This window comes from Elephas maximus, chromosome 23, assembly GCF_024166365.1.
Source record: "Elephas maximus indicus isolate mEleMax1 chromosome 23, mEleMax1 primary haplotype, whole genome shotgun sequence".
Lineage (NCBI taxonomy): Eukaryota > Metazoa > Chordata > Mammalia > Proboscidea > Elephantidae > Elephas > Elephas maximus.
This window is the reverse complement of record NC_064841.1, coordinates 63,836,819-63,854,884: the sequence shown is the minus strand read 5'-3', so window position 1 is coordinate 63,854,884 and position 18,066 is coordinate 63,836,819. Positions and strand designations below refer to the sequence as shown.

Below are 18,066 nucleotides of genomic sequence, written 5' to 3'. Positions count from 1 at the left end.
CAAATCAAAACCACAATGAGATACCATTTCACTCCCACAGGGATGACTAGGAAACCCTGGTGGCATAGTGGTTAAGAGCTCAGCTGCTAACCAAAAGGTCAGACGTTTGAATCCACCAGGAAACCCTATGGGCCAGTTCTACTCTGTCCCATTGGGTCACTATGAGTCAGAATCGACTTGCTGGCAATGGGTTTGGTTTTTTTGGTTTAGGATTACTAAGATTAAAATAAAAAACAGAAAACAACAAATGTTGGTAAGGATGTGGGGAAACTGGAACCCTTATCCATTTCTGGTAGGAATGCAAAATGGTACAATCGTTGTGGAAAACTGTGGCAGTTCCTCAAAAAATTAAAAAGAGAACTATCATATGATCCAGCAAGTCCACTCCTAGGTAAACACCCAAAAGACCTGAAAGCAGAGACTGATAAAGAGACTAGTACACTAATGTTCACTGCAGCACTATTCACAGTAGCCAAAAGGTAGAAGCAACCTAAATGCCCATCAACAGATGAGTGGATAAACAAAACATGGTACATACAATGGGATACTACTCAGCCAGTAGGAGAAGTGAAATCTTGATACATGCTATAGTATGGATGGAGCCTGAAGACATGTGGGGTGAAATAAGCCAATCACAAGAGGACAAATATTGTATGACCTCACTTATATATAAAAAGACAAGAAAAGGCAAATGTATAGAGACCAAAGTTTACTGTGGTTACCAGGGGTGGGAAGTAGGGAGAAAAGGGGGGTTATTAACAATGATGGAAAAATTGCATTGATTAAGGGTAACATTGGACTGCTGATTATCGTAATTGTTGCTAGTAAGTTGAACACCTGCAAAAAGCTGAATTGGCAAAAGCCGTGTGATACATTTACAACAATGGGGAAAAAAGTAGCTGCTGAGGTTGTTTATGTAGAACTGAACACCTCATGGGATTTGGTTCCTTGGTTTGGAGGTTTAGGGTCATGGCTTCATGGGCCATCCCAGTTAACTGGCCTAATAACATGTTTAGTGCCTCTTTTCTAGCTTCTAGTTGGATGCGTACTGCCTGGGGCCTTAAAAGCTTACAAGAGGCCATTCGAGACAGCACAATTGGTCTCTACTCACCCGGAGGAACAGAGGAAGAAGGAGTCAGGAAAAGGAGAAGGATACGAAATGTATGGCTAATTGCCTCCATGAACAACTGCCTCCTTTCCCATGGATGGTGCCCATCTACTATTACTGAACATTATGATCAAAGATTCCATAGAAGAATCCTCATCAAAAGGGGGAAGATACAGACCAGAATTTCCAATGCTCATGGACTCCAGGCTTTTTGGAACCATGGAGGGTGGATGAACCCCTGAAACTACTGCCCTGAGATAATCTTTAAATCTTAAACCAAAAATATCCCCCGAAGTCATCTTAAAACTGAACTGCCTTGAGCATTATGCTCTTTTAAAAACTATCTAAAAACTATCTACATGGAATCAAACTGACAATGGTAACTCAAAAGATTAGCTAAGAACCTTAGCGGGGCAGTGAGCTTATGTAAATGAGGGAGGAACAACTCAGAAAAGAAGGGTGAGAATGGTTGCACAATTTAAAGAATGTAATTAATGTTACTAGATTGTACATGTAGAAACTGTTGAACTGGTGTATGTTTTGCTGTGTATATTCTCAACAACAACAACCAAATAAAAAAAATTCAGAGGGAAAAAAAGAGAGCATTAAATTGAAAGTGAATTGTAGGGAGTGCATATAAAGCTAGCATTGATAGGAAAGAAAAACACAACAAAATGTTATGTGAAAAACACTGCAAACTGTAAAGCACTCTGAAAAAAAAAAAAAAGAGAGAAAGTAGTTTCCTCCCTACCCTGAGTTTTTGAAGCTTTGCTGCCATCAATAAAAGATATATTTACAAAATTCAAAGTTGATTTGTTGAAGTAAAGATTTATGTTCCAAGAAGTCTATATTTAAGAAGGCTTCAAAATTCTAAAAAAAAATCATACTGTAATGTTTTTAGTAACTTGAAAAAGGAAATCCTTTCTCATTCAAGTGACAACTGAATTAAATCATATTAAATCTTTAACTCAAGTATTCAACTCTTGCTGCAAACAGATTTAAATAGGTAAATGCTTTTCTCCCTTTAGAACAAGTCAATTTACTCCCACCAACTTCAAAATGGAATCAATCTTTTTTATGTAGCAGTTAACAGAATTCCATAAAGAAATAAATGAATACGGAGATTCTACTCTCCTTTAATACATCAGACACGGGGAAAATGTAGACAAAAGAATTAAAAGCAATGTTACTATCCATCCCCCAAATTAATTCTAATACAAATACATAAGACCCACATATACACTTCCAAACTCAGTAGGCCTTATACAGAACGGCCAGAATCAGAAATGTTTCAGGAAAAACTGGTGATTTACCAGTGCAGCTGCTCTTCTGAACCAACATGAAATCATTCCTGGTGACCACACTATTTTCCTCAATACCATGACAGTCAACCTAAATTTCTCAGTGTAATTATAAGTAGAACCCCTGGAACTCAACAAAAACTGCATGATAATTATAACACAGAATTTTATCAGTCTCCATTCAAATATAAGTCAAGATCATATACTGTTAAAGCGGCTAAGGGCCAACACTCGTGCCAACTATGATTTGGTAAGTTCCATTAAGGGCGGTGACAACATCGTAAATACTAACAATGCAAGTCTGAAATCAGAATGCTAATTATATTTTTAAAATAGGGATCCAACATGAATTTGAATCAAGATATATAAAATCAACCAAGAGTTCTCAAAAACTATATTTAAAGTTAAAATAAGGCTATGGTACAGAGAACAGGATTGCTATGAGTCGGAACCGGCCTGACGGTACCTGATAATAATCTGTATCATCCATGTTTCATACTATCGCATCTCCTAAACACAGTCCTAGATTCTTCGTGCAGAAATGATTTAAGGCAATTTATATGGGCTAACAACTCTGCTCCTAGACACGTTATTTCACATCCACCGTGTTGTGTTCTCTTTCTCCCCCAAGGCGATCAACACGATATGATAGCATATACATTCTGCCTTAGGATGGCCACTGCAGGTTGGCTACAAAGATGTACCCTATATAACTGACTTTGTTTTACTTTTGGTGGTAATAGAGAAACAATATCATTTAAAAAAAAAATCTTTCTTGAGAAGTTTAAATTTATTACGTTTCCTAAACTAACCTAACTAAATTTTGTATTTTTGTGTTTAATTCACAAAATTACCAAGCCAAAAGCTCACTATAAAAACATATAAAATTAATGCTACCCTCAGGGCCACAATATGAAGTCCACTAAAAATTCTCTAAAATATGGATTTCAAATCTGGAAAAAGAAGAATTAAAGTAAAATTCATTCTGTATCAAGAACATAATAAAAATGTAAGCACAGACTGGATTTTTTTACACACGAAATCAATTTTACTACACCTAAAAGTTTAAAACATTCTTTTCTAGATCCTCATGGGCAACAACACTTCAGATGAGATTTAAATAGTTCTACGTCAAGCCCATCTTTAAGAACTACTTACAACCCAGAAGGCAAATTACTGGCCGCCGTGATGCCAAACGCATGCTGCAGGGCTTCAACGAGGATAAAGTCAAACAATGCTGACAAAACCCAGGAACCCAGCAAAAAGGACTGAAAAATAAAACAGGGGAGAATTACAGAGATGAGACTCCAAAAATTAAAGTAACTAAAAAGGAAAAAAGTTTGTTTTTATTAGAACAAGCTTTTCAGAATGGGGGAGAAAAACTTACTGTTCGAATGCATTAGTTTCCATAATTTCTAAGTATGTTGAAGAAATAACATTTACAGCACCATTTATTTTTCACAAGTAACACACAAACCACTATGCAAAATAAGTGATTAAAGTTTTATTAAAATCAGTCCAGTTTGAAATTTTTTTAACCACCGACACCCAATACTATTCTATTATTATTATTACTATTTTACTATAGTAACGTTGTAAATTTTCTTTGGTTAACATCTACGCTCCAAATCTGATAATGGCATCATGTAATTAAAAAGAATCATACATAATAACACCAGGTTTAACAAAATAAATCTATTCAAAAATAAGGAAAGAGAAAACCAAAATTGTTTCTTCCATAACCCAAACAGTGGAGGAAAAACACATAGGAACTTACCGCAAATTTTCTGCTGCCAAATCTTCTTTCAAATATCCTAAAATTATAAATAAGCAGACTACTGCAGAAAGTATCTTTCAAATCCACGCAGATTATTCTTCCACATATCAACCTCCAAATCTAAACAGGGATTAAAAAAGAACAATAAATAAAATTAGAAAATTGTTCAGGCTTCTTCCTGACCAAATTTATTATGTTTACTTCACACTGCTTGTTTTTCATATTCTAATTGTAAGTAAAATGTTGATGCAACACAAAAGGAAAACTGCATTTATGTTTCCCTAAGAAATCAGCTCAGCTCTCCCACATGGAAAATTCCTTCCTACACAGCACTAAGGCTACTTTAAAAACATTCGCTTATTACTGTAACAAAATATATTCTCACTATACAACGTAAAACTTCCTGTAAAACATTTTTAGGATGGTATCCATTACAAGATAAAAAAGAATTTTTTAATTAATTCATGAGCTGGAAAGAAAGGCTATGAAATATTCATTTTTATGCTACTGAATAAAATAAAGCTGTAACTGAAAATAATTTAGGCATTAACCCAAAAATATACATTTCTGAGCTTATGTTTAATGCCCAACTTACTATATAGCAACTATGTGTAGGGCAATTTATGGCAATTACTGCTAAATACGGGCCCTGGTGACATGGTGGTTAAGTGTCTAGCTGCTAACTAAAAGGTTGGGAGTTCTAATCCACCAGCCGCTCCTTGGAGACCCTATGGGGCACTTGTGCTCTGTCCTACAGAGTCGCTCTGAGTCAGAACTGACTTAAGGGCAATGGGATTGGTTTGGTTTTTATTGCTAAGTATTACTCGGTTAGAAATTTTAAAATAACTCAACTTTTAATTTATTTAAATCAACTTCTGGTCAGCTGAAAACCAGAAGTGAGCGTACAAAGAAGAATGAACTACTGAAAGGCCTATTTTGAATCTTCCTAAATACTTTTAAGGGTTTTAAAGACAATCCCAATAACAATTGCAGAATATTTTGATCTTATTTTCTCCTCACAATTGCAATGAATGGGCAAAACAAATATTAATCCTATTTAAGTTAAGAAAAAGGAGCACAGAGCAAGTGTTTTAATTGTCTAAGGTCACACAACCCACACTCTTGTCAAGACAAGTAAAAGCAAGAACACACATGAGAAAACTGACTCCAAACTGTGAAGATATTTCACATCTGTGTCTACTCCAAGCAAGGGATCAGCCAGTCTTTGTCGTCAGCGCTCTCCAGAACATGAGGGCACTGGACTAGCTCAGGGATGGCCACCAGATTTCATTTCATCTTCCAATCTAGCTAAAGTGAGGTAGCTGCCTGCAACTCTGTGCTGGGGAAGTCTGTGCGCTGGGCAAGAAGTCTGTGCTTGGGAGGAAGTCTGTGTGCTGGGGAAGAAGTCTGTGCGCTGGGGAAGAAGTCTGTGCTGGGGGAGAAGTCTGTGCTGGGGCCATGGCTGGGTTTGAAGAGAAACAGCACCACGATCGGTCAGCAATGACTGTCAGGAGCACACACGGGTCACACGGTTGCCGTCTCCAAACTAAACAACCTTTCTCCCTCAGAAATTCTGTGATTCTGCAGCAGAATCACACTGAAGCTGTAGGCCAGCATATACTACAATAAGCATTAGCAAATGAGATGGTATACGTGAGTGCCTTATAAACTGTCCAGTACTTTACAAATGCAAGATGCAATGACTGTCATCTTTGTAGAACAGCAGATTCAGAAATAAAGACAGCTCCAAGTCCTTTATGGCTACATGGAATACACTACATCACTACATGTAATACTCCACATCGCTACATGTAATACTCTACATGGCTACATGGAATATACTACATCACTACATGTAACACATCACATCACAACATGTAATACACTACATCACTACATGTAATACTCCACATCACCACATGCAATACTCTATGTGGCTACATGTAATATACTACATCACTGTGTAATGCCCATCACTACATGTTAATACTCTACACGTCACTACATGTAATACACTACATCGCTACATGTAATACACTACATCGCTACATGTAATACTCTACACATCACTACATGTAACACTCTACATCACTACATGTAATACTCTACACATCACTACATGTAATACTCTATATCACTACATGCAATACTCTACATCGCTACACATAACACACTACACCACTACATGTAATACATCGCATCACTACATGTAATACTCTACACATCACTACATGTAATACTCTACATCACTATAGTACTCCACATCACTACATGTAATACTCTACTTGGCTACATGTAATATACTACATCACTACATACAATGCTCATCGCTACATGTAATACATCGCATCACTACACGTAATACACTACATCACTACATGTAATACTTTACACATCACTACATGTATTATACTACTTCACTACATATGGTACTCCACATCACTACATGTAATACTCTATATGGCTACATGTAATATACATCACTACGTGTAATGCTCATCGCTACATGTAATACATTGCATCACTACACGTAATACACTACATCACTACATGTAATACTCTACACATCACTACATGTAATATACTACTTCACTACATATAGTACTCCACATCACTACATGTAATACTCTATGTGGCTACATGTAATATACTACATCACTAAGTGTAATGCTCATCGCTACATGTAATACATCGCATCACTACACATAATACACTACATCACTACATGTAATACTCCATATCACTACATGTAATACTCTACATCGCTACATGTAATATACTATATCACTACATGTAATACATCACATCACTGCACATAATACACTACATCACTACATGTAATACTCTACACATCACTACATGTGATACACCACATCACTACATGTGATACACCACATCACTACATGTAATGCACTACATCACTACATGTAATGCACATCACTACACGTCATGCACATCACATGTCACGCACATCACTACATGTAATACATAATGCTACATGCAATACACATCACTACATGTAATATAAAATACCACACCACATTTAATGTCCATCACTACCCATAATGCACCACGTCACTCCGTGTAATGCACCACGTCACTCTGCGTAACGCACCTCGTGACTACACGTAACGCACCACGTGACTACACGCAACACACCACGTTACTACACGTACACGCACCACGTGACTACACGTCAGGCACCACGTCACTACACGCAGTGGTTCTACTCTGCACACATGGGGTTGCTGAGTCCATCAACTAGATGGCAACTAATAACGACGGCAACTCTTTTCTCTTTTATGAAGATGACTGTTCCCTGTAAAGACGGTTTACTGCTCTGCACACAAAAAGCAGTGATTCTGGATTTCAGCCAACGAAACCCTCAGGGCAGCATCTCTGCCCCACGTGATTAAACCCTGGAGATTTACCAACGTGCCCTGTCGACCCATCCAATCCGCTCGTATGTTATTCGCAGACCGCGGCTCCCACGCAGCATTCCGAAGGATCTGAAGTTCATGTTGCTTCCTGAAGTAAAATGCCCTTCTCTCTTCCTACTGCTAACTAACAGTCGTCCCTTCTCTCAGACCAAAAGGAAAACTCACATCCGTACGGCGCCCCGGAGCTTTCCCACCCTATACTGGCCCCTACTGCATGTATCGGCCCTTGAAGGTGTAACGTACACTGGTCCTACAGTATCACGCTCTCACAACTGTGCGTTTACGTTTTCCAGACCAGCACCTGCATTTCTCACCTCTTGCAGCCTCTCTTACAGATGCGCACAGAGAACCACTTAGGAGGTCCGTCACATTCCTAGGGGAAAGAGTAGTCCCTCTCCATCTAGGAGGGTTGTCCTCCTTGACCAGCGTAGCACCTCCAGAGCACAGACGCCCACAGAGTGGTGCAGTAAGATGGGGACACTTGCCTGCTTAGCCAGATGAGCCAAATTAACCCCAGCGGCCGTCCTCCAGGCTGGCCATACTCTACAATCTCCTGGCCATCTTTTTAAAAAGTGTGACAATGCTCAGGCACCACCACCTGACTCTCTGATTCAGCGGGTGGGGGGTGAGGTTCTGCCATTAATTCTTATTTTTTTAAAGCTCCCCCCCGCAAAAAAAACAAAACCAAACCCAGTGCCGTTGAGTCAATTCCAACTCATAGCGACCCTATAGGACAGAGTAGAACTTGCCCCATAGAGTCTCCAAGGAGCACCTGGTGGATTCGAACTGCCGACCCTTTGGTCAGCAGCCATAGCACTTAACCACTACGCCACCAGGATTTCCACAAAGTTTCCCCAGATGACTTTAATGTGTATCAAGGGTTGCGAACCATTGGATTGTAGCAACTAAAACAATACAGGAGCAATACTATGTTCCGATAGAAAGCAGGAGTGTGGATAAATAACTAAAAGAACTTCACAGGGACTTGGTAAAGCCAATTCAAGCAATGTTATTAATTACATCACTACAAAGAAAAGGTGTCGAAGTTTAAGACATGGATTCTGATGTTTCAAAGGGTTAATCAAGTACTTAGCAAAACAGGCTGACAGGTTATACGCCAGAATTTGCCCTAACGCTTCAGTTCAGACAAGAACCCCAGCAGTGGCCTTTTCAATGAGAACACTCTAATAATCTTGAAAGCCATAGTTCTGTTCCTCCCAGTAACAAAAAGGCAAGAAAAATTCCCTGCTTAGTTTAACCACCAATATAACAGCAATCATAGATTCATAATCTGTTAGAGCTGAAAGAGCTTAGGTCGGCTAATCAAATATTCAAACAGACATGCTCCAGAAATATTAACTATGCATATTAATTCTAAAAAAAGGCAATTTAACATTGTTTTAATTGCTTTGAACTTATAAATTGCATTGTCATGAGTATAAAGTAAAACTAAAAAAATGATGTGCCCAGTAAAAGGGAATACTACAATTGCTTCATTATAATTTGGCTTACTGAAATTATGAACAAATACAACTAGAAAATTTCCCTGCTAATGAAATATTAACAATAAATAGTATTTCTTAAAAGCTTAGGGGCTTTGAGTGACTAATAGTAGCAGAAGAAAAGCAGTAAGGGGAAAAAAATGTCTGCCTTTTCTCCTCCCAAGAGGCCAGGGAAACAAGCTCACCTGGAAGTCGTTCTTTACTGCTTGGAGGTCATACAGGAAGAACTTCTGACAGTGCGGCAGGAGAAGGGCCAGGAAAAGGGACAGGGCACTGGGGACCAACAGGAGACTCTTGGACAGAGGTGCCTTGTCTGGAGGGAAAAAGAAAACCACTTTCAGTATGGCTGTTCCTAGGATTTAAAAAACCACATGGCTGAAAACCAAAAGAATACACTTCATTTGAATGAGAGTGAAGACCAAGTCTAGAAACTCTGAAATTTAGTTCTTATTAACATTAATTTTTAACACATCAACCTGAAAGGGTAAATAAATGACCAATAATGAACGCTGGAAAACCAGTGGAATTCACTGGTGAGAGCTGCATTGTCCGTAGGTTCTTAAAAGAGTCTGAGGCAAGAAGCCAGCCAAATGGTTACCGAAGCATGAAGAAAAAGACAGAGGTGCGTATTTTCTATCAAATCAATCAGTTAGTTCAGAGCATGGACAAGGTTCATATACTTACTAAACAAAAATTAAGACAGGCTGAAAGTGTTTAGAGTGCTAAATGCAGTGGCCCGCTGAGAATTCCTACCATGGGCACCGGTACACTTGCAGCCTGTGTCATTTTTATGTTTGAGAGCCTGACGTGACTTCTGTGACCTGTACCAAAGCAACTACACTCCTCTTGCCCCTAGATCTTATCATTTACAGGTAAAAAAAAAAAAAAAAAATGATATAAATGGAAACTCTGGTGGCATTGTGGTTAAGTGCTACAGCTGCTAACTAAACGTCTGCAGTTCAAATCCACCAGGTGCTCCTTGGAAAACTCAATGGGGCAGTTCTGCTGAGTCCGAATCAACTCAGTGGCAATGGGTTTTTTTTTTTTTTTTTGGGGCTCATGATATAAATACACTATCAAAGATATTTTATAAACATTATAAGCTCCCATCTCTACTCTCTGATATGAGAGAAAGGAAGTGAATTATGTTTTAAGTCCTTAATTTTTTTCTGAGAGACAATGCCAGCTTATCCCAACAGAGAAACATCTCCCCCTAATACATCACTTAATGAAAACGTACACTCATGAGAGACATGCGGGTAGCCCTGCTCTCCCTCCTGCTCTTCCTTTAGTTCCCCTTTTATATTTTCATGCCTTCCTTTCCCAGAGACGCTGAAACACCAGCAGCGAGCTGATTCATGGGCCAGGATGCGGGCAGAGAGAGAACTGCCCCGTAGGGTTTCCGAGCCTGTAAATCTTTACGGAAGCGGACTGCCACATCTTTCTCCCGAGGAGCTGCTGGTGAGTTAGAAGCATAGGCTTTTTGGTTAGCAGCTGAGTGCTTTAACCACTGCGCCACCAGGGCTTCTTGCTCAAAAAACAGTGAATCTAAATCTAGGAAAACCACTGGAATAATATTTTCCTCGGCAATAACTTCTCTACATAATAAGCTTGTAATCCCTGGGTGGCACAAACAGTAAATGTGCTCAGCTGCTAACTGGAGGTTGGAGGTTCAAGTCCGCCCAGAGGCACGTCAGAGGAAAGGCGTGGCAATCTACTTCCAAAAAATCAGCCACTGAAAACTCTGTAGAGTATATTCTACTCTGTCACCCACGGGGTCCCCACAAGTCGGAGCTGACCCATCAACAACTGGTTTGGTCTGGAATACCCACAGCATCAAAACACTGGTGGTGAGGACCCAAGTGGTACAAACGAGTTTGCTTATAAAAGCACAGCTTTCCATAAAAGGATGGAACATTTAACCCCTGTGGAAAAGCTAAAACACTGTATTTTTCTTTCTTTACATTACTGTTTTCTTCCACCTTTTTATTATGAAAATTTTTCAACTTAGAGAAAACTGTTTTTAACTTTTACAGATAATCCCGCCTGAATCAGTAACTACATGGGGGCTTTACAAATGTGATTTTTCTAATTCTGTCATTACTTCTATATTTACTAGCATTATTCATACAAAGAAGTTCTTTTGTTCTTTCATCTTTTATCTGGGTATCACTGTGCTTACGGATTTTTGCATATTCAATGTGCTACAATCAGTTATATATATACATATTTTTAATGTTCAAACTGTCCCATTGGCCTGGTTCTCACCACCTGCACACTCTGGGCCTACCTGCTTTAGCTTTACCTCCCACTGCTCTGTTCCAAGAACCCCTGGCTGCAATCAAACTGTTCATCTCATTACCTTCCCCCCCGCCCATTTCATGCTTCTGGGGAAAAAAAACTTCCCAGGTTTAAAACCCCCAAACCTCATCAATTCCCTCCCAGCAGATGCTCCCTTATCTAATACTTAAAATGCAGCCTTCAAATTAGAGCTCGATTTCTCCTTTTCACCTTCAGCCACAGTCAACCAGTGTAGCCTAAAAGGCCTTACTCTGCACCGTTTGCATACACTACTTTGAATAGTCAGGGATTTACGTATGTTTTGCCTTCCCAACTACATTAAAAATTCCTGGAGGGCAGCCCACGTGCCTATATGCTCTATACGTGCCACAAGGCCTAGCAGCTTGCACATGTGAGATGTTCAGATAGTCAAAAGGCAAGACCACAGAAAAGTATCCATGATGGCAATATTCTCAGACTGTAGAAAGTACGCTTTAATCTTATTCATGAGAAATCCCCCGGGGGTGAATTTTATCAGTTACAGTTGGTCTTGTGGTTATTGCTTAAGTATATAAAAATAGCCAAATTGTTTCCTCTCCGGTAACGTTTTGAAAACATCTAAATTAGAACCATGAGTAACATGGCTGCATACTATCTTCACGGCCAAGAGATAACCAAGGCTTTATGGAATCTAAAAGCTAATAGAGGTCCCCACCTCTCAGATAAGGGAGCTTCCCATTGCTTAGTACCTGAAAAGAATTATAAAATAGCTTGAATTATAAGACACCTTTACAGAATTATAAGATAGCTTGACAATCCTAAATTCTTTCTTGAGCAATTTAAGCCTCAGATTGCTTCATTTGTAAAATGGGGATAACAGCACAGACCTTAAAGTGTCATGAGAAGTAGATCATACAGGGAAGACTGCTGCCACCACCGCCACCATCACAACACCCCAGGGGAGCGAGCCTCCTTCATGAAAAGCAAGCCCCTTTATTATTTTGACGGGGCCTAAGATGCAGCAGAAATGAACCAAACTATCCTTCGCATCAGTACTTATACTTACTCCAAGGCTGACCTAGGTGCAGCCACGATAATATTTCTTCTTCAACAAGGGTTTACACCTGTCCTTGCAAAACGGATCAGATTATTCCTGCCCCTTCCTCACCTGCTGCTGAGCGACTCAATGTTACTGAAGAAAAGCACACACATGAGCTTCAAAGATTTCACTGTATGTGTATTCATGGTCTCAAATCTCAAACTGACAGTCAACACTGACCAACAATTGTACTGCCTTTCTCTAATTAATGAGTATGCTTTCCAATTTTTCATTTTATACCATCTCCATTTCTTTCCTCAAACCTCCCTGCTTCACACTCCTAACTTCACGTCACCAAATGAATAAATTAATGACTTGCCTTGGTATTTTCAATCATTCTATCAAAGTTAGAACCCTGGTAGCACAGTGGTAAAGCAGCTGGCTGCTAACCAAAGATTGGCAGTTCAAATCCACCAGCAGCTCCTTGGAAATCCCATGGGGCAGTTCTATACTGTCCTACAGGGTTGCTATCAGTCAGAATCAACTTGACGGCAAAGGGTTTGGCTAGGAGCTCAGCTGCTAACCAAGGTCAGCAGTTCGAATCCACTAGCCACTCCTTGGAAACACTATGGGGCAGTTCTACTCTGTCCTATAGGGTTGCTATGAGTCCAAATCGACTTGATGGCACACGACAACAACTATGTATACCATGCATTATTCTAGGCACTACAGTACAGCAATGAATGACAAAGTTCCTACCCTCATAGTGCTTACACTCTAGTCAGAGAAGAAAAGAAAACTTAAGCAAACATGGTAAATATATATTATGTCAGACAGAAATAAACACTACGGAGAAAAATTAAGCAGTGTAAAGCACGTGGCAGTGTGATCCACTAATTATATCCTGGTCTCTTTCCAGACACATGGAGGGACTGCCCTCCACCCTCTTCCCCCTGAGCTGAAGTTAGACATGGCAGCATGATTCGCTTTGGCCAAGGAAGAGTCATACTCATCACTTCCAGGCAGATACTCCAGAGCCAGTCAACCACCCGACTTCTTTCCCTCTGCCAAGGCTCAAGATGACGGCTGCCCTATCAGATGATTCTGGAACTGAAGACAACGCAGAATGGATTCTGCAGCTGACTTGCAATGGAGGTGTAACATCAACACCTTGTGGTCTTAGGACCCTGAGGCTTTGGAGCTGTCTGTCACTGTAGCATACCCGACTCCAGCATACCTGGGAGAGATCGCGGGTTCGGTTCCAGCCACCTCAATAAAGCAGTTACTGCAATAAAGCCAATCACAAGTAGTTTTTGGTTTCCCAGTGCTTACAGAAGTTATGTTTACACTATACTGTCGTCTACTAAGAGTGCAATAGCATTATGTCTAAAAAAAAAATACACATACCGTAATTTAAAAATGTTTTATTCTTAAAAAAATGCTAACCATCATCTGAGCCTTCAGCAAGTCCTACCATTTTTGGTGGTAGAGAGTCTTGCCTTGCCGTTGATGGCTGCTGACTGGCAGGCTGGTGGATGCTGAAGGCTGTGGGAATTTCTTAAGGTAAGACAAGGATGAAGTTTGCCACAACAATCGACTCTTCCTTTCACAAAAGATCTCTCTGTTGCACTTTATCTTCGCTCTGGACTAGCTTTGGCTTAAGGGCATGTTCTGGCTGGTTTGATCTTCTTTCAGACCACTAAAACTTTCTCCACGTCAGCAATAAAGCTGTTTTGCTTTCTTATCATTCATGTGTTCACTTGAGTAGCATTTTCAATTTGCTTCAAGAACTTTTCCTTTGCATTCACTACTTGGCTAAACTGTTTGGTGCAAGAGGCCTAGCTTTTGGCCTATCTAGGCTTTCAACACACCTTCCTCACTAAGCTTAATCATTTCTAGCTTTTGATTTAAAGTGAGACTTGCGACTCTTCCTTTCACCTGAACACTTAGACGCCACTGTAGGGTTATTAATTGGCCTAATTTCAATATTATTGTGTCTCAGGGATTGGGGAGGCCTGAAGAGAGGGAGAGAGACAGGAGAAGAGCCAGTTGGTGGAGCAGTCAGAACACACACATTTGCCGATTAAGTTTGCCATCTTATATGGGTACGGGTTGTGGCACCCCAGAACAATTACAATAGTAACATCAAAGATCACTGATCACAAATCACCATGACAGATATAATAATAATGATAAAAAGTTTGAAATACTGCGAGAATTACCAAAATATGACACACAGACATGAAGTGAGCACACGCTGTTGGAAAGACGGTGCTGACAGGCTTGCTCGACACAGGGTTGACACAAACATTCAATCTGTAAAAAACTGGAGGATCTGCGAAGCGTAACAAAGCAAAGTGCGATAAAACAAGGTGTGCCTGTGTAACACAGTGTCTGCACAACACCCCAACCGCATAGCGTCCTGTTTCACAGGATGCATTGGGACGTTAAGCGACACGTCTGTACTAATAATGACAGTATTCAACATTTATTGAGCACACGCCAAGTGCAAGGTCCTCTGCAGTGCACTTTATGTGTACTACCTTGCTCCTGATAATCGCTCCCACCTTAGGGCCTTTACACCTGTGACTCCATCTACCCAGCATGCTCTGCTCATGCCCCGCTTATTCTCATCATCCAGTCCTCATTTCCTCTCCTCAGAGCGCCCTTTCTCATGACTCTATGCCTCTCTAGCACATCACTCTGTTTTATTTATTTATTTCAAACCATTTTTCACCATTTGGAATGCTCCTCATTTGTTTATGTGTCTGTCTGTCTTCCCCATCAGAATGTAAACCTGTGAAGGCAGGATCCTTGTTTGTCTTGCTTACTGCTGTATTCCCACGTCTAGAACAGCCCCTGGCACATGGCAGAGTTTCAAAAAATACTTGGTGAATGAATAAATTATGTCGTTTAAATCCTCAAAACAACTCTATAAGGTAGATACTACCCTCCCCAAATTTATACACATGAGAAAGCTGCAACTCAGAGGGTAAGTTACCAGTCCATGATCATAAAACATCTTAGCCTGAAAGTAAAGGATACGACGAAGGCCTGGACGCAGGTAGTTTATTTTGGAATGCGATCTCAGGGAGCAAGAGTGAGGGACACAGCGAAGGAAATAGGGAAGGAACCTCAATACAAGGATATGTTATCAAATCAGCCACAGCTGTGAGTGACAGAGGTGACTCAGAACTACCCTCCAGAGAAGAAACAGGAAAGTGTTTTCATCTATCATCTTCCATCCCTCAACAGTCAGTCTGGAGTGGCCAGAGAAAAAAGCCCCATGAGACGAAGAGAGAAATAACCTTAACCAAACTGGACCAGCTTACACCAAACCCAGGCTCTGTGGAAGCAGATGGGGAAAGGCGTGAAGCCGAGCGAACTGCAAAGACTCAGGAGAAGAGGTGTCAGATATAACAGCTAGTGAGTGGCAGAACTAGGACCCAAACCCTGACTACGCTGGCTGACTACGAAGCCTGCACTCCAGCACTAGCGAAATTGCTTCCTAAGCTCTGCTGCCATACAGCTCCACAGTCCAAAGGAATTTTCACCTCCACGGTCGATTTTAAGTGAAAAACATACATAGTCACAAACAGCAACAACGGAAATCAGCATGGTCCTCTGCGTGACAAAAGTAAATGCAATGGTGGTTGGAAATAAAAAGCCTGCAATCTGGGGACAGTGCAACACATGGTGGATACTTACTAAATACTGAATTTATCAAAAAGTTTTAAAATCTACTTCTAGGCATTTAGTCCAATGTAATTATCACAGATGTGCACAAAGATGTTCATCACAGCATTGTTTATATAACAACAAAAAAAAGGGCATGAATGTTCCATAGGAAAATAGGTCAGTTACATTCTATCCATAAAACGGAATAATATTCAACATTAAAAACTAGGTTGTAGAAAAAATATTTTATGCCATGGAAAATATAATGAGTGCTATTACTATGTAACACTTGAAAAAAGTGTATACATACATGTGTGTTTTTTTTTAAAGTATCTACAAAATATTAATAGTGGTAATGTCTGAATGATCTGTTGATGAGATACTTTAATTTTTCAATAAAAATCTACTTCAAGAATAAGAAAAACTAACTTTTGTTTAACTAGTTACTCAATCAGTAAAAAGGTTCATTAAGTCCTTATGCATTGAGATGGGGCAAGTTACTAGTCATCTTCCGGCCTCTCCAAAGAAGCAGGAAGTGGTTCATACATAAAGACCCCAAATGGTGATCAAATAGAAGGTTTAAAAAAAATATACATCACTTCTCTGCAACAGGATGTTACACCTTTAAAAATAGGGATGTTACAACTTTTGAGACTACTGGACGGTGCGTTAATTTAAAACGAAAAATAGAAGACATGATATCGAAGTTAATAAAAAATACCAACGCTGAAGATGTTTCCTTCTGGGTCATTCACGTCCTCTAACTTCTCTTTGGCATGACTGAAATACCCATCTTGTGGCAATGAATGCCAATCAGGCCTTGGTTACCATGTATCATCCTAAAATAATTACTACAGTACATGTGAATTCCTTATTGTACGCCAGGCACTGTGCTAAAAAAAAACATTCTCTGCATCCAACCATCTCAGTGAGTCCTTCCAATAACCCTGAAGTAGGAATTGTCTGCATGCTCTTGGCGACAAAACAGACTAAGCAAGGTTAAACAACTTGCCCAAAGGCACAGTTAGCTAGTGGAGGGACTCAAATCCAGTTCTGCTTGACTCTAAAGGAAAACAAAAAAAAATTCTAACACGCAGCAAGAAATATAATAATTTTATATGCTTACTATTTTAATATTTAAAATACAGCTTTTCGGTTCCTCAAAAAGTTAAACATAGCGTTATCACATGACCCAGAAATTCCACACCTAACTAAGTACCAACACCAAAAACAAAAACAAAAAACCCCAAACCCATCGACTCGATTCCAACTCATAGTGACCCTACAGGACAGGGTAGAACTGTCCCATCGGGTTTCCATACCAAAGAGCATTGAAAATAGGTGTTCAAAGAAAAACCTGTACATAGATGTTCATAGCAACATTACTGATAATAGCCAAAAAGTGGAAACAACTCTTCTATCCATCGACAAATGGATAAACAAAAACTGGCATACCCATACAATGGAATATTATTCAGCCATTAGAAGGAATGAAGTTCTGATACATGCTACCGGGCCAAGTAAAAGAAGCCAGATATAAAAAGCCACATATCATATCATGCCATTGCTAGGAACTATCCAGAACAGGCAAACCCACAGAGACAGACGGTAGATCAGCAGTTGCAAAGGGCTGTAGGGGCGGACAAAATGGGGGGTGACTGCTTCATGGGTATGGATCTTCTCTGTGGGGCGATGACATGTCCTGGAACCAGAAAATAGTGGTGGTTGCACAACGATGTGAATGTACCGGAAGCCGCTGAACTGTACACTTTGGTTAAAACGGTGACTTTTACATTATGCACATTTACTTCAATTAAAAATAAACGCATCTTCTAAGCACTGAGAACACTAACCACAGGTCTTGCAAAGCTTAGCCATCTGGGCTGTTGCGGAAGCATTGTAACTAAAGACAGACGCAGAGGGGATGGAGAAAGAGGCAGT

General features: G+C 39.9%; 1 protein-coding gene across 1 annotated transcript in view; it reads right to left on the bottom strand.

The window, feature by feature from the left end:
* UBAC2 (UBA domain containing 2) overlaps positions 1-18,066 on the bottom strand; it is a 209,249-nt gene that overhangs the window by 165,562 nt on the left and 25,621 nt on the right. Inside the window, exons 2-4 of the mRNA XM_049867698.1 lie at positions 9,314-9,441; positions 4,187-4,306; positions 3,568-3,677 (exon numbers count right to left, since the gene is read on the bottom strand). Coding sequence (XP_049723655.1) covers positions 3,568-3,677; positions 4,187-4,306; positions 9,314-9,441 — 358 coding nt within the window. The remainder of the gene's footprint in view (positions 1-3,567; positions 3,678-4,186; positions 4,307-9,313; positions 9,442-18,066) is intronic.